This window comes from Salvelinus alpinus, chromosome 6 (assembly GCF_045679555.1).
Source record: "Salvelinus alpinus chromosome 6, SLU_Salpinus.1, whole genome shotgun sequence".
NCBI classification, from domain to species: domain Eukaryota; kingdom Metazoa; phylum Chordata; class Actinopteri; order Salmoniformes; family Salmonidae; genus Salvelinus; species Salvelinus alpinus.
Genome location: NC_092091.1, coordinates 21,256,603 through 21,283,265, shown reverse-complemented (window position 1 = coordinate 21,283,265; position 26,663 = coordinate 21,256,603). Strand labels below are relative to the sequence as shown.

General features: G+C 44.2%; 1 protein-coding gene across 6 annotated transcripts; it reads right to left on the bottom strand.

Annotated features, from left to right (window-relative positions):
- Positions 1-978: 978 nt before the first annotated feature.
- On the bottom strand, positions 979-26,411 carry LOC139578345 (SHC-transforming protein 2-like). 6 transcript variants are annotated; one of them, XM_071405803.1, is made up of 16 exons: positions 26,256-26,411; positions 22,676-22,729; positions 22,085-22,228; positions 18,243-21,776; positions 12,891-12,961; positions 10,817-10,877; positions 10,612-10,731; positions 7,932-7,985; positions 7,692-7,743; positions 7,348-7,474; positions 6,006-6,183; positions 5,508-5,601; positions 3,994-4,164; positions 3,513-3,811; positions 2,774-2,942; positions 979-2,554 (listed from the first exon to the last, which is right to left on the bottom strand). In XM_071405803.1, the coding sequence occupies exons 4-16, from the start codon at positions 19,191-19,193 to the stop codon at positions 2,532-2,534; spliced, it is 2,370 nt and encodes a 789-aa protein (XP_071261904.1). In that variant the 5' UTR covers positions 19,194-21,776; positions 22,085-22,228; positions 22,676-22,729; positions 26,256-26,411; the 3' UTR covers positions 979-2,531. The 6 variants fall into 6 exon arrangements, with proteins under 6 accessions (XP_071261904.1, XP_071261905.1, XP_071261906.1 ...); XM_071405804.1 differs by having other exon boundaries at positions 22,085-22,184; XM_071405805.1 differs by having other exon boundaries at positions 2,774-2,918; positions 26,256-26,410.
- Between the last annotated feature and the right edge of the window lie 252 nt (positions 26,412-26,663).

Here is a 26,663-nt window from a genome sequence, read left to right as displayed (position 1 = left end):
AACCATACAACTAATTTTAACAATTTACACTGACAATTTATAAAACATTTACTGGAAGAACAGTGCAGACGCAAAGTTTGGTAAGAGAATTTTTGTAAAATCTCCCATTTTGTGTCCACGTTTTCCCAAAACTGTTAAATATCTGCTCTGAATTAAGATTCAAGATGTCTGCAGAAAGAATGGGTGTCAGCTATGACATGACACATTGAAGTTGAAAAAATATATTTTGGTTATTGAACTACACTAAGTGAAGTGGATTTACACCCGGTAACATTGTGGTAACGGAATTTCATAATTTGCCCCTGATCTGTACTATACAGAAATCCATAATTATGGATATGAATGTCATTTTCTTCATGGTGATGTATGCTAAATAGATATACAAATATAATGTATGTTTTATGACTTTTTCTTGTAGATGATTTCTAAGACCCCTTTTCCATCTGTTTGACTAGAAATCAAAGCCTTTGCTTATTCCTAATTTTAAGGGTGGGAAATGGTGGAAAATGTATATAGCCTTAATTAAAAAATATATATATACTTTTAGCTTTCATTTGACATACTTCACATGTTGTTGCTCATGGGTCCTTTAAATGGAAAAGACCAGTCTTCATTGGGCCATGTGCTCAAATAATGCCTGACAGCTGGACTTTTCATGGAGCCGCTCCATACTGTATGTACATCTCACTTTAAACATCATCCAACATTAGCCTACATTCCTAATCAATCCAGACAGAGGAAGAGTTTTAATTTATTTAACCAGGCAAGTCAGTTTAGAACTAATTCTTATTTTCAATGACGGCCTAGGAACAGTGGAGTTAACTGCCTTGTTCAGGGGCAGAACGACAGATTTTTACCTTGTCAGCTCAGGGATTCTGTCTTGCAACCTTTCGGGTTTCTAGTCCAAAGCTTTAACCACTAGGCTACCTGCCGCCCCAAATGATGTGGATTGGATTTAACACAAACCCCACACTTGAATAACCTTAATTTTGACAAATTTTATTGAAAAAAAATTATTTAGTTCAAAGAAGAGTAGATACAAGAAAGGCCTGATAAAGCAAAGGGGTCATTTGGAAAAGTTGCATACTGTAAAGTACACTAACGTCCCAGAAAGCCATGTCCTCTGTTTCCCTGTGCCTGGACTGAGACAAAGACACAGCAGATACCAGGAGATCCCCTATCTATTGATAAAACATGTTGCCATTAACAACACAGGATGGTGATCAAATCAGTAAGGGCCTATGCTCATGAAGATTATTGATTGGAGGACTGGTACAATAGAATAGGAAGCACACAAAAGAGGACAGCTAATCAGAACACACTATGGGATGTTCTACAGTATTTACACCCCCCCTATCCCATACATCAGCAGCTTATAGAAAGTTTCACAATAAAAAGGGATGATTTGACTTTCAGTCCACTCCATTCATTGATTAAAGTGTGATTTGGCATGGCAAGAAAATGTGCCATTTGCTCTCAGGGCATACATACATGCAGCACACACTACTGTCTTCTGCTGTGGTATATATAGAATGTATGATACTGCACAAGTGATTTGGGAGGAAAGATATGAAACACCAAGTATTAAGGCACTGAACTATTTTATGGGTCTTAATTATCTTTACACTGAGTCATTTGTAGTAATGTAGTCTGCCTTCTGAGAGCACAGGCTCTGACCAGTGTGATAACTTCACACAGTAGCAATGGTAACACACAACTTGGGTAGGTATTCACTGACGAGCTATGACTGTCCCATACAAACACTTTGACAAGCATGTGGTTATTATTGAACACATTGATATTCGGAGTTCTACCCATGTATTTTGGCCAACTGTATAGTCCCAATGTTGTGTTATGCAGACTTCCTGTGGATATGGATGGGACAGAGACAGACACATTTTCAGGGTTGGTGTCTGGTTAGTACTGTATCTCTGAAGCATATTTCAATTCATGCAATCAGATATTTAACACCTTCAGAATTAGGTCCTGAGATTACATATGAATAAATCATGAAGGTGCAGGTGCTACTGCTGCAAATGAACAGTTTATAAAAGTCCATTAAAGCATCCCAGTGTCTGAGGAGCAAAGAACTGCATTCTGATAAAACAATTTAGTGATATTTTGCTGCCAGGAGTTTCTCACATATCATATACAATGTTCACATTTGTCCGTTGAAAGACACAGGGAACCCAAATAATTCTGGGACTGCGTATGACATCAGCAGTATGAGGTGCAACATCATCATGCACTCACAAATGATGCTTCCTATGGAACAACTACTGAATGTGACTGTGACCTCACATTCCATCCTTGTGATTGGCTGGGCTGTTCTGAGGCGTCGGTTAGCTTAATGACTGTATACTGAGAGTTCAGGTGGAGATGGTGGAAAGTTTGTCGGCACTGTCGGAGGCAGCCAGGTACTGCAGCCATGCCCTTGGGTCCTGGACAGAGGGAGTTGCCTGTGTCCTCCTACCCCTGCGAAAGCTCTGATTCTGGGGATATGCCAAAGTGAAGATCTTCCTCCCTGGGGGTTATATGGACACACCTCTGACTCCTAGTAAAACAGGCAAGGATTTCAAAGGATATCAATCAAACACATACTAAAGAACTAGACCAGCAGAACACAAAAATCTAGAACATAAACTTTATTAAGACACTATAATGTATCAATAAACTGCACACACTGAAACAAAGGTTATCACAAAACAGTCATTCAAATAGAACTAGGCAGTGCTGAGCACAATCACTTTGGGCTGTCATTTCTGTCTCTTACCATTCCAGAACGCTGTCCCCTCTTTCCTCCGGACCACCTGTTTGAGGTGCAGCTCGCTCTCGGCTGCCACGATGGGCAGCTCGTTCTTCAGGTGGTAGCTGATCAGGTGACTGATACTCTCAAACAGCATGTCTTTGGTTCGTACCTGGCAGTGACGAGGAGGAGTGGGCTAACAGATGTTAGTAGGACACAAAGAGTTTAAATGGCTACTTCTTGATGCATGTTAACAGGGGTGCTACCACCACCATTGTTTTGCATTCAACAATGCTCATGCTAGGCTGTAGCTAAGTAAAAATTATACAAGTATCAGCTTTCTGGAGCAATTGCTAAGAGGGGTGCTACCACTATTATTCTTTAGCATGTTTTGTACTAGCACAACAATGCTAATGCTTGACTGTAGCTAAATAAACAAATTCAAATTTCAGGTGACTGACACATCATTTCAGTAAACTATTTAAAGTGCCTTCAGAAAGTATTCAGACCCCTTGACTTTTTCCACATTTTGTTACGTTACAGCCTTATTCTAAAATTGATTAAATAATCCTCATCAATCTACACACATTACCCCATAATGACAAAATGAAAACAGGTTGGTAAATTTTTTTGCAAATGTATTAAAAATAAAAAACAGAAATATCTTATTTACATAAGTAGCCTTGAGTCTTCTGTATACTCTCCAGCCCCATAGACCATAATTTCCCCATCCAATATTGTTTATCACTCAGCGATTATCACTCACCATTCCCTCTGGGTCAACCAGTAGCAGGTGTTTGGGCAGACCGCAGTGCATGCCCGTCAGGACGTACTGGCCTGGGTTGGTGGCACTGTCTCGTACAAGGAAGTCCCCGTCTCGGACCAGCAGTTTCTCAGCGTCCCGGCGGCTCATACGGCCATGGTACCAGGTCTCCCGCCGAAGCTGCTCCTCTGTGGGGGCGACAGGGGCACGACGCCGGGGCGGACTGGGCCACTCGTCCTCCAACACGCACACCCCACCGCTACCACCGGCCTCGTGCATCTTCAGAGCATCCTCAAAGGGTTCTGCAGAGAACCAGGAAGAGTGAAAACACATGCATGGCACACACGGAACCTGTAACATGAATGACATCATCCATACATGCCAACCCAATTGCCCAGATACTCCCCACATCTTGAATAATAATGGTATCTCTATTGTGTCAGTGGCTGTGTTCAGCAGATGGGTAGCTGTTGATGAGACTCACTCATGTCAAATATGTCTTTCTTGGGGCTGTCTGGCCCCCTGGCCCCCCTATGGCCCTCTGCTCCCTGCTCCAGGCCCTCCAGACTCTGGGTGTTCACATACAGGTGCTCTTCATAGTCCCTACTTCCCGGGGGATGGCCGTCTGCCCGCAGGTACCCATCTGATGTCAGACCTGTCAATCACAACTCAGTTTACTAACACACTACATTACCAAAAGTATGTGGACACCCCTTCAGATTAGTGGATTTGGCTATTTCAGCCACAACCGTTGCTGACAGGTGTATAAATCGAGCACACAGCCATGCAATCTTCATAGGCCATTCTACTGCCAATGTTTGTCTTACTGAAGAGCACAGTGACTTTCAACGTGGCACCATCATAGGATGACACCTTTCCAACATGTCAGTTCGTCAAATTTCTGCCCTGCTAGAGCTGCCCCGGTCAACTGTAAGTTCTGTTATTGTGAAGTGGAAACATCTAGGTGCAACAACGGCTCAGTCGCGAAGTGATAGGCCACACAAGCTCACAGAACGGGATCGCCGAGTGCTGAAGCGCATAGCGCGTAAACATCGTCTGTCCTTGGTTGCAACACTCACTACCGAGTTCCAAACTGCCTCTGGAAGCAACGTCAGCACTCGTCAGGAGTTCTTGTGCTGGGGTTTCCATGGCCGGGCAGCTGCACGGAAGCCTAAGATCAAGCGTCAACAGGAGTGGTGTAAAGCTCGCCGCCATTGGACTATGGAGCAGTGGAAACACGTTTTTTGGAGTGACGAATCACTCTTCACTATCTGGCATTCCGACGGACGAATCTGGTTTTAGGGGATGCCAGGAGAACGCTACCTACCCCAATGCATACTGAAAACTGTAAAGTTTGGTGGAGGAGGAATAATGGTCTGGGGCTGTTTTCATGGTTCGGGCAAGGCCCCTTAGTTCCAGTGAAGGGAAATCTTAATGCTACAGCATACAATGACATTCTAGACGATTCTGTGCTTCCAGCTTTGTGGCAACAGTTTGAGGACGGCCCTTTCCTGTTTCAGCATGACAATGCCCCCGTGCACAAAACGAGGTCCAAAACGAAATGGTTGGTCGAGATCGGTGTGGAAGAACTTGACTCACCTTCACAGAGCCCATGACCTCAACCCCATTGAACATCATTGGGATGAATTGGAACGTCGACTGCGAGACAGGCCTAATCGCCCAACATCAGTGACCGACCTCACTAATGCTCTTGTGGCTGAATGGAAGCAAGTTCCCGCAGCAATGTTCCAACATCTAGTGGAAAGCCTTCCCAGAAGAGTGGAGGCTGTTATAGCAGCAAAGGGGAGACCAACTCCATATTAATGCCCATGATTTTGGAATGAGATGTTTGACGAGCACATACTTTTGGCCATGTAGTGTATATACTTTGATGAAATGATATGGGAACGAAAATTAATTATTTACCCAACCATTATAATGCCTATGACTTGCAGTATTGTGTCCTGCAGTACCATATCAGGCCACATGGTGTCTCACCTGAGCTGCCGTTGTTCTCAGTGTCCCAGTGAAGCTCGTAGCACAGCTGACCTGAGGGGTAGGACGCCGTGTCTCTCCTGGCCGGAGAACCCATCTAAAAACAGATTCCACAAAATCTCATTTGCATTACTTATAGTAGACATGTGCTTCTTTATGGCTCTTCAGACCACCTGTTAATAAATAGTTCCTCTCTTGCCTATGTAATACACTTCTACAGACACCATATGTTTGAATCCTCAGTATAGACTGTAGGGTATAAGGAAGACTTTCCTCTCACCAATTAGGCAACCCAGAGGCCTGGTTTCTATCTCCTGTGATGTCTATCTCTTGTAACTATGTAGCAGGCACATCTACAGTTATTGAGTTCACTGCTACTGTAAGCCCACAGCTCTCTCTTATAGACATTATGGGGGAAAGGCAGGCAAGGTCATCAGTCGTGTGTCCACAGATACTAGATCAAAGGGTTTATGTAGGTAATCCTGGAGGCTGGGGAATCACCTGCGCTGCCTTGCTCTGTGGTTGGCTGTGGACGTGGCCCAGCAAGGCCGTACAAGGCCTCAGCCTCGAGTCCACCACTCCTCCAACAGGAGGCTCCTTCCCTGGGATGCTGTTGTAGTAGTCATGCTCCGAGGAGTCCTCGTCATCACCCCATGCCGAGTCCTCTGTCCTGATGTTCCTGAGGTGACACGATTAGAATAGAGGTAATTTAATTTCCAAATGTGACAAGGAAAAGGAATCAGACATCCTCCACAGCCGATAACATAAAACACTAGGTTTGAATGGTTATATTGTTGGTAGCAGGAGATACATTTGAATCAAGAGCAGAGCAGGTACAGTAGAGTTCTTCCGTCTACCCGGTGACACAGCGAAACACATTACACTTTAAATAACAGTTTTGATTTAATTGGGATCAAAACAGGATGATGGGCTGAAATCTGAGCGCAGCATATCACATTTCTAACACCTGAGAAAAAAGGACAAGTTTCATATCAAGTTGAGTGTGTGTCAGTGTAAAATGCAAGTCAACGCTTTAAATAGGACACCGTGCTTGCACTGTACCAATGTGTGCTAACCACATAGGATGAAAACATTGTGTGTATTTAAGTATTTTTTGTTGTTGTAGTGGGGACAGTAACATTAGTCATCTCAAAAAATTTGACTTTAAAGGTGCACTATGCAGAAAGTCGCGACACCATTTCCTGGTTGTTAAAACTCGAATAGTTTGCCTAACTTCAGTTTATGTGACAAAACAAGGAAGTATGGTGAAAAGAATCATTGTACCATCTAAACCGCTGTGAAATATCTTTTTCATAACCAAAAATATTGTATTTTCAGCTGTTTGAAGCTGGTGTACAAAACCAAAGTAAAAAACGCAAAAACAAAACATAAGAATGGGAAGCATAGAAATAGTGAACATAGAACAGATCTACCACTTCTTAGACTTGCTTTCAATGAGAATGACAGATCTCTAACTTACTATGTGAATTTGGTCAGGTCGCCCAAAAATACATATTGTTTTATATGTTTTTCTATACTTAAAAAAAAATGTTTAGCTCACATAATCTAATTTAAAAGTATGCACGAAGGTGTCTGTAATAGAATAAATGTGGCAAAAACTAATGTAGACATTAATAAATGCATTTCTTTAGCTTCCTAACTATTTTCTACAATGGTGGAGGCACGGTGGCTTCAACACAGCATCTCCTATCAGTCATCTATTGCAGGGTTTCTCAAACTTGGTCCTGGGTAACGTTTTGTTTTTCTAGCACTACACAGCTGATTAAAATAACCAACTCATCATCAGGCTTGATCTAGTGTATATATACATCATTGGTCTCACCTCTCCATGGTGGGGATGGCTTTGGGAGGGCTGTGGAGGTACTGTTTGAACTGCAGTTCAAAGGCCTGGCCGATGGTACTGATGACATTCTGGGCTAGACCGTCACAACACTCCAGGATATGGCATGCTGAAGAGAACACAGAGGATGTGAGTGCTGCAACGCCCCTGTGAGCATAACAACTTATATTTTAAAGAATAGTTAGAAACATCAATATGTTTTACTTAAACTGTTAGTGAACCATATTGTCTTTAAACCCTCATGCGCTTAATGCCAGGAAGAAACTGCATGGACGTATAATAGGAATTATTTCTGTTTATGAAATAGAACGGTGAACTGAAGATACCTCTCTGATTGACTGGATCTTTGGCCACATAAGCAACATAATCGGGCGTGTCCTGCAACATAGGGAAAAACCTCAATAAATTCTGATGAATTAGGATATAATTGAATAAGATGGTCACAGGATTGGAAAACGGTCAAAAGCAGCCAAGTCAGACATGCTGTCTACCAAGCGGCCCATTTCAACAAACAGACAGAGGAAAACAGGGAAAGCCTAAAGTGCACTTATGCTACAAACTCTCACCGTGTCTCCCCCAGAGGCAAAGGAGATGGACTGCATGGGATGGTGTGCTATCACCTGTGAAAGAGAGAGAGAAAGAAAGGAAGGTGCAGACTTTATATCAGTCCTTCACCACATCAATATCACATCTTCTACTAATCAGCTATCCTAAAACAGGAAGCTAAAAAGATAGCAATTTATTGTGTTGCACTACCCTGCTGTGAGCTAGCCATAGCCAAGTTTGTGATATGAATTGTGATTGCCCCCCACCCACACCCCACTTTGTCATTCCCTAGCTTTGCCATTCCCTAGCTTTGCCATTCCCTAGCTTTGCCATTCCCTAGCTTTCCCTACGGTCCGGCGACTCCGGACCGTAGATCGTCGCCGGGGACTCCGGACCGTAGATCGTCGCCGGGGACTCCGGACCGTAGATCATTGCCGGGGACTCCGGACCGGGAACCGTCGCTGGAGGCTCTGGACGGCCGACCGTCGCTGGAGGCTCTGGACTGCCGACCGTCGCTGGAGGCTCTGGACTGCCGACCGTCGCTGGAGGCTCAGGACTGCAGACGGTGGTCTGGAGACACAGTGCGTATCACCGCAAAACATGGTGCCTGCCCGGTCACACGCTCCCGACGGTGAGTACGGGGAGTTGGCTCTGGTTTAAACCCTGGCTCCGCCAACCACCCCGTGTGCCCCCCCCCCCCCCCCCCCCAAAATGGGGGCTGCCTCTCGGGCTTCCGTCGTGGTCGCGAACCCAGTGTCATCGTTGTTCCTCCCTCGCTGCCTCCGTCTGCCCCATGGAAGGCGATCCTTTCCGGCCTGGATCTCCTCCCACATCCAGGATCCCTTACCGTCCAAGATATCCTCCCGTGTCCAGGCCACGCTGCTTGGTCCGTTTGTGGTGGGATCTTCTGTTCCATTCGTTTAGAGATGGAAGGATCGGACCAAGGTGCAGCGTGGTAGGCGTACATTTTAATTTATTAAATGAACACCGAAAAAACAACAAATACAAAGCGAAACGTAACATCAGCACAGTACCAAAAACAAGATCCCACAAACTACAGGTGGAAAAAAGGCTGCCTAAGTATGATCCCCAATCAGAGACAACGATAGACAGCTGCCTCTGATTGGGAACCATACCCGGCCAACAAAGAAATAGAAAACATAGATTGCCCACCCTAGTCACACCCTGACCTAACCAAATAGAGAATTAAAAGGATCTCTAAGGTCAGGGCGTGACAGAAAATGCATATACAATGTCAACCGCATCATAAAATTATGCATTTACTTGTGGAAAGGCCCATACCGTGCAACGTGAAATAGATGCATAACACACGCTGTCAAGTCACAACAAGGCCAACTTCAAATGCCGAGATCAATGTGAAAGTAACAGATGCATAAAACAGCTGGCCACGAGGCTTACTAGGCCGAGGTCAAATGCAGACATCAAATTCAAATCAATTGGTGCACTGCCTAAATGTCTGACCGGCAAAGCAAACTGTCTGGCTCTGCTCTTTGCCTTCTTAAAGATGAACTGAAATATTTTAGTTAAGATGATTTTGTTAACTAAATGTGATAAAGAAGCATGATGCTACCCTTAAAACTGCTAAAACTCATATTTATGTTAAAACGTTTGGAAATTGCCTCATCTGACTACTACGTGCCGCCATCTTGATAACGTGTCACCAATGACATCCCTTGAATGGTTCGTCTGACAGGCAGCACAGATTACAATGCATGTTAGTAGCCTCAATGAGAATGCTTTCATTTTGACAACAATAAAAACACAGTATATGAAAATAAAACGGATTTGGACGAAAAGACCGCAAAGCAGTTGGTGAGAAAAGGCCTTAACTTCAGCTAACACAGTATGATCCGATGCCAAAGTCAAAACTACTAGTAATGTTTAACACAGCTAGACCTTACTCGCCGAATGAACACAAAAACATGTGCAAGTGGGTTTTTGACTGGACTATTCCGGCTTATTCGATGCTAGCTACCAACTTTGTTCTTGTGGACATCATGCATTTAGCTAGCTTACACAATGTCGGGTAAAAGTAGATCCACTGCCCATGTGAAAATCACTGTAATGTAGCCTACAGCTGAATGAGCTCAAAAATGTATGCAAGTGGATTTTTAACCGGTTTATAAAAGCTTGTTAACATGATTGTGTGTATTTTGTTGTTTTTTCATCTCAAATTGGTAGTTTTAACTTTAAGTTTATTCATTCTTTATCAGATTCTTGTTTTAAAAAATCCATGAGTAAAGTAGGCACACGGATGCTCTACCATTCCCATGACGTTGTTTCAATATGGCTGCGGCCACATCTCTCTAAGCTTGTGCTAAGCGCTCAAAAAACGTATAATATTATGTTCTAAAAGCACATTCAACAAGAAAACCTAACATCGACATGTAAAACAATGATGTAGGTTGATTTGAGCGTTTCAGTTCCACTTTAAAGTGAGAGAAAGGCATGCAGGCTAGACTGGTAGCTTCTCTCCGAGCGATGCTCTGCATGGTCATAAAGCCAGCCAACTAATACATTTGAATCGGGATTGGAATAATTTTGGTCTACTTTTTTGTAGCCTGCTTTTATATTTTTGGTCTTAAGCTAGGATATGCGACTGCCATACTCCACTGATGGCCCTGGGTGTGATATCCTGTGCTATGTTCTGTGGTTAGTTGAAGAGAGGGGATCCCTAACCTGTCGTGTCGTGGGGATGAGCAGGTTGAGGCCCTCTATAGAGATGTTGACAGCGATGCCCATACCAGCGAAGCGCAGGTTACTCTTCCCCATGATGGTCTGCAGGGCCTTGTTAATGTTCTTCAGGACAGGAGCACAGAGCCTGGGTTAGCATCACACACACACACTTAACTACAGTGTTGCATCAACATATTTTTTCACCCACCTTCTTCCTCCAGGCCCCCTTACTCCCAGGCACAGCTTCACACAGTCTGTTGATGGCCTCCCTGGGTGGGTGGAGAGGGAAAGAGGAGAGGCAAAGGGGTCACAATGACAACACACTAAGACGAGACAGTTACAGCCATACTGAATCCCATATCTCCCCCTTAACCATACCCTTGAAGAGTTCTAGTTCTGAGCATCATGGTAATATTTCCATCTTGCCCTTTGATAGGCTAGAAGAGCATCTTGCCATGTTGGATACACCTAGCCAATCCACTCAGATCTACTAAAGAGGATATGGGCTAGGGGTCCATTTGGAATTCAGCATCAAGCAGCTACATGGGGAAAAGGTTGAAAAGTCTAACTGTACTCCATCATCAACCTATAGACAGCCTATGGGTGAAGTGGTTACGTAAGCTATAGAGAAAGCAGGTCAGTAGCCCCTCCCTCAGCCTCAGGTTAGAGGTCAGGGGTCACCAATCCATCTCACTTCAACGGTCATGGTGAGGTCCCTCAGATCAAAGCAGGACAGAAGATGTCTAATCTCAGTTTACACAAGGCTAACAGGAGGAACACTTAATATCAATATCCTATTCAGCTGAGTTCACATAAGCACATTCTCCCCAGTAAATTCTGTTTGGGTAAGGAACAAAAACATCTCAGCATGATTGATGTCTTGGTCTGAGGATTTATGGGGTCATTAGGCTCTATTCGATTAGCCTTACTTTTCCTCTCCATTTATCCTCCTGATTCAGAAGCAATGGGAGAGCCACATTTTGTGGTGTACTACTGCAGTGTATTCCATGCCATTAAGCTGCTCTAACTGTTAGCATGGGCAGCCTTGGGGACTAATGAGTGAGGATGTCTGATGATGTTGTCCCCTTGTGTGGTGGCAGAGATAGCCGGAACACAGCGTCTGTCAGGGGACAGAGGGGACAGGTGGTGGCACCAGCTAGAGTCAAGGATCAGCGTTCATCTCCAGTAAAGGACTTTTAAGAGAGTTTTGGAAAACAGCATTTGCATGTGACTCAACTTGAGGCCTGGGAGAATAGCAGTGCATGGATCCTGGGCGTGAGTGTTTTGGTGTGTTAGTCTGCAGTCTCTGTCCTGGCCAAGTACAGTCCCATTGGAGCATATTGGTTCAAAACCATGACACTGCATGACCTGTCAAAGAGGACCTCCAGACTCATGCTGGACCAACAAATAATCAGTGGTTTAATCGCCAGGCAGTCTTTGAAGTTGTTTCATGGGGAATGACAGGCTTTTTGTTAAGCTGCCAATAACAAACGACTGCAGAAAATACACAACAGGAAAAAAACGAATAGAAGCAGAACAGGAAAAACAGGAAAAACAATAACGGTATAGTGTAAACAAATGTCATTCTGAAAGCAATGACAACTGAGCTCGTTACTAAATTATTCAAACGGAGCACTGGTAAGTTCATTATATCATAGATCTTACCATAACACTGTCATAAATACATCCATCTTCAATCTCTGCTCTTTAAACCATATAAACATTATATTTCTCCCACTTCCTTCTTCCTTGTTGTTTTACTCTGTCTCCCACAGACAGGCAGGGTAGAGTCCATGTGGACCACTGCAGCTCAGCTCTCCACAGTCATTAGCGAGCATCATCAATAATAGATCTCTCCATCACTCCATCTCTGCCTCTCCCCCAGCACTTAAGCCCTGTGTGTGTGTGGGCTCAGATTACTGACAATCGATCATGGAGGAGAGAAATATAGGGAGGGACTACACTGCTCCAACTCAGGCAAGGAGCCCCGCGCACACAGACACACAAACACACATGTGAGTGCCAACAGTCACACACACAGCAAAAGCTCACATGTGCCATTTACTTGCATAAATGGCTCAGTCAAAATGTCACACAGTATTCTGGGCCTTCTGCAGGAACTGTTTCCCTCTAGTGATATCATTACATGGGAAAGCAGGACTGGCATGCCTGTGAATCTCTACCTGATTTGGTATCACTGTGACTTGTGTTTACCTTCTCCCTCTGCTCAGATCGGGTTCTACTGACTCATCACAAGCAGGACATACTCAACTCTCGCTTACCTCGTCACCTGGGTCCGAGTGTTGAAGTCCAGCGATCGCATCGACTTCAACACCTCAATGCAGCCCATGTACTGCAAAGACAGAAAAACAACATACTTTATTACATGACAGATTTCCAACCCAGATTTATTCTTCTCTAGATTCCTTTTCTCAATCCAATTAGAGGGTCGTTAATACATACAGTACTTTACAAGACAGGAACTGTCATGACCACCCTTTTCACTGATACATGGCACTACGGCAATGGGTTACACACAGTGTGGCATGTATTTCAGAAATGGTTAACACATTACTGTACAGTATGAAAAATATCTATACCATAGTACTAATACCCCATATAGTAACATAGTCAATATGACTGAGGCCCAGTCATTTGCAGGCAGTGTTAGGGACGGGGTAATGGTCAGGTTAAGGTGGTAATAATGGGTATTCGATTAGGGAGCTGCAGCCTCAGAGGCCCCAAAGGAGTGTGTGTGTGTGTGTCTGTCTCTGTGTGTGTGTGTGTGTGTGTGTGTGTGTGTGTGTGTGTGTGTGTGTGTGTGTGTGTGTGTGTGTGTGTGTGTGTGTGTGTGTGTGTGTGTGTGTGTGTGTGTGTGTGTGTGTGTGTGTGTGTGTGTGTGTGTGTGTGTGTGTGTGTGTGTGGGTGTGTGTTTGTGAGAGTGTGTGTCACGGGGGACCAGGGAAAGTGCTTTGGGAGAGGTTACTCCATCACCAGGGTTCCACTGGAGTCTGTTATTAGTCATACTGAAACTCCCATCTACTACCAAAAAGACTATTATACACCATACGTATGCTACATATACGAGGACAATAAATGGGCTGTATTACTGAACCATATCAGCATCGGAGTAATATAAACATCATAGCTCGAAGCCAATTTAAATGATGTTTAAATAGGCCACATCTCCTTTAAAATCCTCTTCTGTCTATGCATCATGCCCGGAGGCCCAACGGTACACAGCTCACAGAAAAGGACACATTTTGTCAGTTGTGTTTCATTTGTTTTGATTAGCAATTGAAATCCATGGGTGTTTAGGTGTGACAGAGCCAGGGGCAGAGTGGATGTGGCTAATCTGGATTTTTCTAATTAAAAACATGCCGCTTATGACATGTCCTCTAGGTCTAAGTGGGACAACCACACCCACGCAAAACCAAATACCAATATAGACAACAGATCACCAATATAGACAACAAATCAGCCGAGTGAACACACACACACACACACACACACACACACAATTCTCACTGATTGACTGATACACCTACGCAGACACATTTGCATTACTGTGCTACTTTTAAAGAGCACACCAAGTTGACTGTGCTTCCACTATACAGTATCAACCTGCTGTATGTACACTGAGTGTATAAAACATTAGCAACACCTGCTCTTTCAATGACATAGACTGACCAGGTGATTCCTGGTGAAAGCTATGATCCCTTATTGATGTCACTTGTTAAATCCACTTCAACCAGTGTAGATGAAGGGGAGAAGACAGGTTAAAGAAGGATATTTAAGCCTTGAGACATGGATTGTGTATGTGTGCCATTCAGAGGGTGATTGGGCAAGACAAAATATTTAAGTGCCTTTGAACGGGGTATGGTAGTAGGTGCCAGGCGCACTGGTTTGTGTCAAGAACTGCAACACTGCTGGGTTTTTCATGCTCAACAGTTTACTGTGTGTCTCAAAAATGGTCCACCACCCAAAGGACATCCAGCCAACTTGACACAACTGTGGGAAGCACTGGAGTCAACATGGGCCAGCATCCCTGTGGAACTCTTTCAACACCTTGTAGAGCCCATGATGAATTGAGGCAACCCAATATTAGGAAGAACGTTCTTAATGTGTTGTACATTCAGTGTATGGGATAGGTATACTGTAGTCCCCTTCACTTTCACAGGTGTACGAGCTTAGCCAACCTATGCATCCTCATTTGACTCAAGCTCAATCAATGTCTTGTTACTGTATGTGTAGTTTGTCTGGATCTGTTGTTGTGGCTGGCTGCTGCCAGAGACAGGGAAATAAATAATCAGGCTAACTCCACTGCCTGAGAGCTAAACAAGCACCCTAACCAGATTAGGAGACAGGGGAAGTCTTCCATCAGTCAGACAGTCTCCTCCTCTCCCTCCTTTTCCCTCTCCTTCTCTCTAGCTTCTTCTCAATGCCTTCATTGTCACTCTCTCTTGGACGATACACTGTGCTTTCGAGCGCTTTGCTCTACTTCTGCCCCCCCGACATAATCTCTAATACTCCCTTCCAGAAACCTGCGATGCAGCGTTTCCAAGAAACATTCCAGAGAAATTCTGAAAATGTGTCTTCCTCTGAAAGACATGCCATCTTCACTGTTGCCTTGCCTTGAAGGAAGTGACTGTCAACAAAGGGTATCTATCATATTACAGAGGCAAATTTGGTCCCTCTATCCAAGAACATCCTGTTCAAGTCTCCAGCCAAAGTCGATCTAATATCTATGTCGTTGATGCTCGGCTCTCTAGATAGATGCAGGGAGATACTGGCTAGGGGCTCATGTTTCTAGGTGGAAAAGTTATACTGCACTGTCGCTACCTTACAGTCCAACCAAGGTGCAAGTCTTTTTTCTTTTCGCTGAATAACTCTCTTAGTATTTCTCATGTTGCAGTTTTCCAGGTCAGGGTGGGTGGATGACAGCTGTGTGGGTTTGGCCTGCATTGCAGTGGAATAGCTGTGGAAGACGCAGATGCAGGGCCACCACACCACAGCTTCTGCCTCAGCTTGCCGGGGTGGTCGGCTGGCTGCAGGGACAGGGAGGAAGTGCCTGGGAGGAAATGTGCACAATGGTGTCTGTCTGCCTGTCTGTCTGCCTGTGTCTCCCTCCAGCAGAGAAGAGAGAAGACAATGTGGCATTCATCTCACTGCTGGCTTGCCTCTGACGCTAAACAGAGTTGATCCTGGTCAGTCCCTGGATGGGAGACCAGATGCTGCTGGAAGTGGTGTTGGAGGGCCGTAGGAGGCACTCTTTCCTCTGGTCTAAAAAAATATCCCAATGCCCCAGGGCAGTGATTGGGGCCATTGCCCTGTGTAGGGTGCTGTCTTTCAGATGGGACGTTAAACGGGTGTCCTGACTCTCTATGGTCACTAATGATGACATGGTACTTATTGTAGGGGTGATTGTCCTGGCTAAATTAACAACTTGTCCCTCGTGGCCACCTAATCATCCCCAGCTTCCAATTGGCTCATTCCTCCTCTCCCCTGTAACTGTTCTCCAGGTCGTTGCTGTAAATGAGAATGTGTTTTTTTTAACTGGTAAAATAAGAAAATAAAAAACAACAATAAAAACAATGGCAGCAGCACATCTCTTCATTCAAAGACTCAATCATGGACACTCTTACTGACAGTTGTGGCTGCTTTGTGTGATGTATTGTTGTCTCTACCTTCTTTCCCTTTGTGCTGTTGTCTGTGCCCAATAATGTTTGTACCCTTTTTTGTGCTGCTACAATGTTGTGCTGCTGCCATGTTGTGTTGCTACCATGCTGTGTTGTCTTAGGTCTATCTTTATGCAGTGTTGTGGTGTCTCTCTTGTCGTGATGTGTGTTTTGTCCTATATTATTATTTCATTTATTTTTATTTTTAATTCCTGCCTCCGTCCCTGCAGGATGCATTTTGCCTTTTGGTAGACCGTGATTGTAAATAAGAATTTGTTCTTAATGCCTCCGTCCCCGCAGGATGCATTTTGCCTTTTGGTAGACCGTGATTGTAAATAAGAATTTGTTCTTAACTGACTTGCCTAGTTAAATAAAGGTTAAATAAAAATAAAATAAAGATACAAAGATATAAAGATGGCAGAGAGAAAAGCAGAGCGCAGCAGAAATCTGCTGTCATACAGACAGTAATATATATATATACAGTATATATACACAGTATATATATATATATACTGCCATCTTATCTGCCTGGCTGGCTGCAGGGGCCATTTAACTATTATTATAATGGTAGGCTACAGCAAACTGCTAATGAAAACTGGTGCAGGGCGTAACAGTAATGAAATATTTCCTATAATGCTCTTAGGTATTTTATCTCCTTGTAGCATGCTTAGCTGCGGACTATGTTAGGCATGTGAGGAAAGCAGGATTAGAGCTGAGGGAAACCCCTGGCTGAGTGTTCTCTCTCTACTGTCTGCTACTACAGATGGACTAGAATACCCTGCTATGTCACGCTAGTTCTACCCCAGTACATGTGATGCAAATGACTGTGATTAAATGTAATTGAATATAGGAATGAATGGTGCCTGTGTGTAATGTAATTACAAAGCGTGCTTGGGCCTAGACTGGGCTAATAAAGAGCCATGTCGTTTTATTGAGGCTGGGGGGAGTAAAGGAGGGGGAGATCATTGACATTGACGTCAAACACTCTGCCTCGGATGTAACCCTTTGTGAGCCAAAGTCACCAGCTTAGACCAGGAAATGATATCTAAATCTTTGTATATATCAACAATACTATCATTTGTTATTTCAGGTGTATTTTAACCCAATGTGCGATAACACATTCCATAATATCCACTACCATCAGGATTTGTAACAAGGAAATAACCGTTGTCACTGATTACGACGATGTAATGTATGTCTGTCTGTCTGAAGTAACATGACATCCAATCCTTCACTTAGGCGCAAACAATCAGGCTAATCACAAAACATGCCCCTCCCACACACACACTTCATTGAAACTAGAGATAAACCTCCTTAAATGATTGTGCTTTGTTATGCACATTCTATTAATATAGATTCTGACTCACTCCACGTATCACTCATTCACCACATGCAATATTTGTTGTTCAGTTTACGATTCCATTCTCTTTATTTCACTCAACTGACATCCACCCACCCGAAAGCCTGAAGGCTGACGCAGTCTCCCCAGCCGACTACATCACACCACATAAAGCAGAGAGAGCCATCTAACTCCTCAGCCTCGACACATTGGCTGCATAACACACTGCCCGGCATCCTAATGCCATTGTATCCAAGAGACACACTTAGGGTGGTTTATCATCTTAACATTCTGATATTATTTCCAAGGAATGAGACATCCCAACGTCATCTGCAAACAGGATATCTTTCTGACAGTGTTGTCTTATTAAAGCTTTACTCCAAAAGGGATTTAAATTATTCACTATTCTACAGGTTTGTTTGTAAACAAGATAACAGGAATTCTGGGTGGAAAGCATCAACAAGCTGTCAAATTATCCCTGACAGATACAGTATTTAACAGCACGGAAGACGACCCTTAAAAAAATGCAATGCAGAAGTGCTTTAATATACACAGAATGAAAACAATATGTGGGTAATGCAGAGAGCTGTAGAGGGACTGCATGCATGGTGACTCACCCTGACAATGTAGGAGGCCCCAGGGCCTGTGATATTCTTGTCTGGGTGCAGCCATCCCTGGGAGGGCTTGTGGATGAAGCTGCCCTTCTGGTTGAAGTCCTCCCCTCCCAGCCACATGCCCTCCACCCTGGTCCTGCGGTTCATCCCTGTCCTGAAGCCGTTGTGGCCCCCAGGGCTCCCTGTGCCCTCTGCAGCCCCTGCTCCGTGGCCCCCTGGACTGGCTGAGCGCATTGCAGATCTCTGCCTGCTGATGGCCTGTAGGGAACAGGGGGTGACACACACAGGGTCACAGGAGTTCAAAACAGCAGCCAGACTTGCCACGGGACCACTGGGGGCCGAAGGGCCACTGGGGCCGTGCGAGCCCTGCGATGAGGGGGCCGCAGTCTTGCCAGAGTCCTTGCATGAGCTTGAGCTGGAGCTGGAGTTGGAGGGGCTCCTGCTCAGCAGAGTGTTGGAGAACTTCCACTGAGGCATCCTGGGGATGAGCATGCAGAAAGTGGTGGTGGCGTCCTGCTCCCCGTCCAGGCAGGGGGAGTCGGCTAGGGCCGGGGCTGCGGAGGAGGACCCGGGGATGGACTCCAGAGGAGGCAGGGGGGGCAGCAGCAGGCTGGGGGTGGAGGAGAGGACCACAGGGGTGGCCACAACTTTGCCGCTCATGGCTAAGCTCTGCATCAGGTCGTCGGAGGAGGTCACAGAGGCGTTGCGAAAGCGGCCATACTTTGGCTTAAGTAGCATGCCCGGAGGAGCAGCCTGAAGCAGAGGCTGAGAGGGGCTGACAGAGGATGAGGGGAAGGGGAAAGGGGGAGGGGGAGAGGTGCAATGGAAGAGAGGGGGGAAAAAAATCTGCAAAATCTTCTGGAAAGAGCTGTATCCCCTGTCAATGTTGAGTGAGTACTGTCCAGTGCTCTCCCACTCACACACGCTCTCTCTCTCTCTCCTGCCTCTCTGCATCTGAGCTTCTCCCTTGCTTTGGCTCGCTTGCACGCACCCCCACTCTCTCTCTCTCTCTCTCTGGGTGATGTCATTGTGTTATTGTTCGTTTATTAGCCCTGCCCAGCTGCTCTCAGACAGCATTAGCTAACACATATCTGCCTGAGCCTCCCTCCTAACACACACACACACACACACACACACACACACACACACACACACACGCATGCGCACACACAATCAGTATCTACATGCAGCGCATAGACACCAACATTATAATGTCCCCACATGTGGGAATGACAGAAAGATAGAGATTTTCCCATCATAAGACATACCTTAGGCAATGGCTGCAAAAGCAAAACATACATGAATGCAATTTGTAACAAAGACCATCAATTCATGATTTAGTGAAAAGAGTCAATAAACTCTTAGCCACATAATAATACTTTAACCACATTAACATCACATTTATGGGACTGAATTGTGCTGCCAGTAAAATAATACAAAACATCTGTGACTTTGACAAAATGCAATGAATTATCAGTGGTTGTAAAGAAAAACGCCCACTATACCTAAAGTCTTATCTCAAATCAAAATGTAATTTTATTTGCCACATGCTTTGTGAACAACAAGTGTAGACTGCCAGTGAAATAGTTACTTGCAAATCCTTTTCCAAAAATCCAGAGTTAAAGATTTTTTTTTTTTAATTAAACAGAAATAGTAACAGAGGGAATAAATACATAGTGAACGAATAAAAATCACAAGTAAAAATGACATGTCTATATAGAGGGAGTACCAATATCGAGTTGATGTGCAGGGGTACCAAAGTAATTGAGGTAGCTATGTGCATATAGGTAGGGGTAAAGTGACAAGGCAACAGGATAGATAAGACTGAGCTGTAGCAGCAGCATATGTGGAGCAGTTGCAGCAGCGTATGTGGTGAGTGTGAAAGTGTGTGTGTGTGGTCAGTAAGCATGTGTGCACATGTTATGTGTGTGTGGGCGTATGCAGTGTGTGTGTGTATCAGTATAAGTATATGTGAGTGTGTGGGTAGAGTCCAGTGTGCATAAAGAGTAAGTTATCTCTCTGCTCTCTACACTTCTGGTTCCATAGTGGGATGATGATGACTGAGAGCATCATAAACTCTTTGACAATCTTTTCTTGCCTTGAAACTGTCACAGTAAACAAATAACACAAAGTACTCTTTTCCATTGTGTGGTTGGTATATTTGGGGCGGCAGGTAGCCTAGTGGTTAGAGCGTTGGGCCAGTAACCGAAAGGTTGCAAGATCGAATCCCCGAGCTGAGAAGGTAAAGATCTGTCCCTGAACAAGGCAGTTCCTAGGCTGTCATTGTAAATAAGGATTTGTTCTTAACTGACTTGCCTAGTTAAATAAAGGTATAAAAAATATGTTCTGTGTGTAGGTGTTTACCCCCTTATGGTAAGGTTGTTCTATAACAACTAAAGGCTACAATAATTCAGCAAGTGGTTACTTAACTGCAACTAAAGGTCAACAATAGCTGAGAAGACGTGAAAACATCTGAGTAGAAATGAAGGTACAGAAATTCACTTCTTCTAACTAGCTAAAATTGTAAACAATTCATTCAGATTTATTATATGAGTGGTGATGGGGAAATTTTGCCACAGACTCATCCAAATGGTGAAGTACAACATCCAATTTGCAAATGCACACATATTGATTCCATGTCCTAAAAACAGGCTAAATCTAACAATGCTAGCATTGCAGCAATACTCAGAATTACTCCCAGCACATGTGACCTCTCTCTCCCCATGTCCCCCCCTTCCCCACCCCTCTCCCAAGAGCTATCCGCCATCTTCTAAAGGAGCCTGCAGGAGGAGACCAGACCTTTTAGCTCCCCACTCTAGTCCCCTCATATTCTCTCAATTTCAGGTTACCATGGGAGGGGGAGAGTCGTCTACAAAAACCCTGACAAAGTGGGTTAAGCCGGGATTTGTTCTGCTCATCTTTTTGGGAAAAATCTTTGGTCACAGCAGAAGAACGTGTTTCGTCACACAGCAGATAATCAAACCCAATGTCATATTATCAGACACACAGGAAGTGGACTTAGGATATAATAATTTAAATCTGAAACCATTCTACTCTGGAACACACAGCACTACTCAGCTCTAAACTGTCCAAAATAATGGATGAGAGACACAAAGTATCAGGTATGAAGGTAAGACCCAGATGCAGACCACGTCAAATAAACAATAGTTTAATATCCCAAACAGGGGCAGGCAAAAGACATGACAAGCCAGGCAGGGGTCAGAAACCAGAGGTGGGGCAACAGTACTGGTTGGCAGGCAGGCTCAGAGTAAGGCAGAGGTCGGTAGTCCAGATGGTGGCAAAGGTACAGGTCGGCAGGCAGGCTCAGGGTCAGGCAGAGTGGTCAGGCATGCGGGCGGGCTTGGAGTTAGGACATGCAAGGGTCAAAACCAGGAGGGCAAGAAAAGAGAAACTGGAAAAAGCAGGAGCTGAGACACAAAACGCTGGTTGGCTTGAACAAACAAGATGAACTGGCAACAGACAAACAGAGAACACAGGTCTAAATACACAGGGGATAATGGGGAAGATGGGCGACACCTGGAGGGGGGTGGAGACAATCACAATCAAGACAGGTGACACAGATCAAGGTGTGACATAAAGAAGCAAATGATCTTGTTTAACTGATAAAGATAAGTACAAAGTTATTTCAATAATGAAGAATGCAAAAACTGAAGAATTAACCCATTAGAGTCTACTAAGCTGTGTGGAACATTTAAGGCACTAAACTGTCTCCATATATACTGTACTTCCCCCCAAAAATTTAACTGGTACCGGGGACCTTCAGACAAGTCTGTGGGCATCCTAGAGCAAAACAACTGACATGTATGTGTTTGTGAGAGTCTCACCTTTCCACAGATGGGTAATATTAGTGTGTAGTCCAAACTTTTCGGACGCCTCAGACAGAAGTTGGCAGATCGGCTGTACCGATTTCAGAGTTCCAAGACGCTTGTGGGGGACATGGAGCAAAACAGAGAACACCATCGTGTTCTCTTTCAATAGAGGGGTCATAATAGTTGTGGGCCAAACTGTTCGAACGCTACAGACAATTCTGTGAGAAGACCAATTTTCGGGATGTCTCATGGTCTGACAAATATCGCTCTAGCTCTGACACCTTTCACCGCAGATGCGGAAGTGCGACATCGGCAGATGCTGTATATTGAGACACATCCAATAAATAACTCTAGCTTAAACTGACAGATTTTTATGGGGATTGTTTTATTATGTTAATTAATGTATATGGGTGCACGGACATCAACTGTAGGGGGTTTAGCAGGCTTTTTCAATTATAATTGTAATGGCCAACAGACTCACAACACACTGTGCACAGCCCTAGTGAGACCTAATGAATTCATACAGTTATTCCACAGTGACCATTATTCCACATTCTATAGCACATAAACAACAGCTAATGTTTAAAAAGAATTTAGAAAATTCACCTTTATTTAACCAGGTAGGTCAGTTGAGAACAAGTTCTCAATTACAACTGCGACCTGGCCAAGATAAAGCAAAGCAGTGCGACAAAAACAACAACACGGAGTTACACATAAACAAACGTACAGTCAATAACACAATAGAAAAAATATATGTACAGTGTGTGCAAATGTAGAAGAGTAGGGAGGTAAGAAAATAAATAGAGGCATAGAGGTGAAATAATTACAATTGAGCATTAACACTGGAGTGATAGATGTGCAGATGATGATGTGCAAGTAGAGATACTGGGGTGCAAAAGACCAAGAAGATAAATAACAATATGGGGATGAGGTAGTTGGGTGGGCTATTTACAGATTGGCTGTGTACAGGTACAGTGATCAGTAAGCTGCTCTGACAGCTGATGCTTAGAGAGGGAGATATCTCCAGCTTCAGTGATATTTGCAATTCGTTCCAGTCATTGGTAGCAGAGAACTGGAAGGAAAGGCGGCTGAAGTAAGTGTTGGCTTTGGGGATGACCAGTGAAATATACCTGCTGGAGCGCGTGCTACGGGTGGGTGTTGCTATGGTGACCAGTGAGCTGAGATAAGGCGGAGCTTTACCTAGCAAAGACTTATAGATGACCTGGAGCTAGTGGGTTTGGCGACGAATATGTAGCGAGGGCCAGCCAACGAGAGCATACAGGTCGCAGTGGTGGGTAGTATATGGGGCTTTGGTGACAAAATGGATGGCATTGTGATAGACTGCATCCAGTTTGCTGAGTAGAGTGGTTGGAGGCTATTTTGTAAATGACATCGCCGAAGTCAAGGATCGATAGGAGAGTCAGTTTTACGAGGGTATGTTTGGCAGCATGAGTGAAGGAGGCTTTGTTGCGAAAGAGGAAGCCGATTATATATTTAATTTTGGATTGGAGATGCTTAATGTGAGTCTGGAAGGAGAGTTTATAGTCTAACCAGACACCTAGGCATTTGTAGTTGTCCACATATTCTAAGTCAGAACCTTCCAGAGTAGTGATGCTAGGCAGGCGGGCGGGTGCGGGCAGAAATCGGTTGAAGAGCATGCATTTAGTTTTACTAGCATTTAAAAGCAGTTGGAGGCCACGGAAGGAGTGCTGTATGGCATTGAAGCTTGTTTGGAGGTTTGTTAACACAGTGTCCAAAGAAGGGCCAGATGTATACAGAATGGTGTTGTCTGCGTAGAGGTGGATCAGAGAATCACCCGCAGCAAGAGCAACATCATTGATATATACAGAGAAAAGAGTCGGCCCAAGAATTGAACCCTGTGGCACTCCCATAGAGACTTCCAGAGGTCCGGACAACAGGCCCTCCGATTTGACACACTGAACTCTATCTGAGAAGTAATTGGTGAACGAGGCGAGGGAGTCATTTGAGAAACCAGAAATCGGTTGAAGAGCATGCATTTAGTTTTACTAGCATTTAAAAGCAGTTGGAGGCCACGGAAGGAGTGCTGTATGGCATTGAAGCTTGTTTGGAGGTTTGTTAACACAGTGTCCAAAGAAGGGCCAGATGTATACAGAATGGTGTTGTCTGCGTAGAGGTGGATCAGAGAATCACCCGCAGCAAGAGCAACATCATTGATATATACAGAGAAAAGAGTCGGCCCGAGAATTGAACCCTGTGGCACTCCCATAGAGACTTCCAGAGGTCCGGACAACAGGCCCTCCGATTTGACACACTGAACTCTATCTGAGAAGTAATTGGTGAACGAGGCGAGGCAGTCATTTGAGAAACCAAGGCTGTTGAGTCTGCCGATAAGAATGCGGTGATTGACAGAGTCGAAAGCCTTGGCCAGGTCGATGAAGACGGCTGCACAGTACTGTTTTTATCAATGGTGGTTATGATATCGTTTAGGACCTTGAGCGTGGCTGAGGTGCATCCATGACCAGCTCGGAAACCATAGTGGAGAAGATACGGTGGGATTTGAAATGGTCGGTATTCTGTTTGTTAACTTTGAAGAGGGGGATGACCGTGGCAGCTTTCCAATCTTTGGGGATCTCAGACGATACGAAAGAGAGTTTGAACAGGCTAGTAATAGGTGTTGCAACAATTTCGGCGGATAATTTCAGAAAGAGAGGGTCCAGATTGTCTAGCCCAGCTGATTTGTAGGGATCCAGATTTTGCAGCTCTTTCAGAACATCAGCTGTCTGGATATGGGTGAAGGAGAAGCAGGGGGGGCTTGGGTAAGTTGCTGCAGGGGGTGCAGAGCTGTTGGCCGGGGTAAGGGTAGCCAGGTGGAAAGCATGGCCAGCCGTAGAAAAATGCTTATTGAAATGATCGATTATAGTAGATTTGGTAGATTATAATAGATATAGGAGATTCGGTGGTGACAGTGTAATCACTGTCAATAGTCTCAGTGCAGTGGGCAGCTGGGAGGAGGTGCTCTTATTCTCCATGGATTTTACAGTGTCACAAAACTTTTGGGAATTAGTGCTAGAGGATGCAAAATTCTGTTTGAAAAAGCTAGCCTTAGCTTTCCTAACTGACTGTGTATATTGGTTCCTGACTTCCCTGAAAAGTTGCATATCGCGGGGGCTATTCGATGCTAATGCAGAACGCCACAGGATGTTTTTGTGCTGGTCAAGGGCAGTCAAGTCTGGGGTGAACCAAGGGCTATATCTGTTCTTTGTTCTACATTTTCTGAATGGGGCATGCTTATTTAAGATGGTGAGCGACAGCTAACGGTTTAAGGTTAGGCTTTGTATCCAACCGTGATAGGAGAGCATGCCCTTACGAAGAAAACTCATGAATTTTACATGTGATCACGTGAAGTGCTCCAAAAACACGTTTTCATATGATTACATGTGATCTTATGTGAAGTTAATGTGGTAACGTGATAACCTTAAACTACACATGTGAAAATGGGGTCACATGTGAAGTGTTACAAAAACACTTGTTTTCGCATGTGAATTTTTACATGAACTCATTTCCACATGTTTTTTCTGTAAGGGTGTTAACATGAATGACCAAATAATTAACTGAATCACCCATTATCTAAGTAGAGGGCAATCAACCAACTAAAGCATGCCACCCACTCATTAAGGCAGAGCATAACTCCATGGCTAGCTCCTCATACTGTAATACACTAAGGTCATTTGAGCTCAAATTTAATAAAGACACGAAATTAACCTGGCGACTTCCTCCAACAACCCAGACTTTGAAATGAAATACACAAATGTTGTTTTTCCCCACACTATATTACCTCAGTCAGCAGTAGTTCATCAGAGGACATTGTTTTGTTACTGCTGATGACATGGATGCATAGTTCAAAATAGTTCAAATCTGACACTAATTGAAAAGGCAACACAGGGAACATTTGATTACAACGCAAAAGGTCACATACAAATGTCAAGAAATAGCTTAGTTCATTTGCAAGCAGGACTAAGTCAACTTTTTGCAGCAGTGGAAGTTGAAAAGTTTCAGTGCATCATAAAATTGCTTGTGGTGACAAAAATTACAAATGCATGAGATTTGAAGTGTGCGTGCGCTGAGATTTTTAAAAGAGCAAACAAATACAATACACTGTACATGCTGTAAACATAAGTCCTTCTGAGGGAAGCAATAGACTCACCTATATCACAGACACTTGGAGAGCGGAGTGAAGGTGCCCTGACTTGAAACAGTAACCCAGCAAACTAAAACAATAAGGAAGTTCAGAGTACGCGAGAGAGCGTACCAGCATTGTGAGAATAAGACCCTTCTGCTCCAGAAATGGCAACAAGCTACAGTTACCACACGTCTTATACACACACACCACCTCCTAAACAACCAATCACATCACTTGCTTGTTTGTGGCATAGGAGAATTGAGAAGTTACTGATAAACCAGATGTCAACAATATGTAGGATGTGACTGATATAGAGAGAGTAGCCTCAGACCATGTTGTACAGTATCAGAGGTAATGCATACTATCTAGGTCTACTGCTACTTTGAGTTGGAGGAGAGTGAAAACAGGTGCCACAATATATAGCCAGAATAA

What these genes read in the sequence shown, in the direction of transcription:
- LOC139578345 (XM_071405803.1), bottom strand. Translation starts at nt 19,193, where the DNA reads ATGCAGAGAGGCAGGAGAGAGAGAGAGAGCGTGTGTGAGTGGGAGAGC. An exon ending in TCATCCCCACGACACGACAG is followed by an intron (nt 7,986 to 10,611) that starts GTTAGGGATCCC and finishes TCTCTTTCACAG; the next exon opens with GTGATAGCACACCATCCCAT. An exon ending in TTGCCTCTGGGGGAGACACG is followed by an intron (nt 7,744 to 7,931) that starts GTGAGAGTTTGT and finishes CCTATGTTGCAG; the next exon opens with GACACGCCCGATTATGTTGC.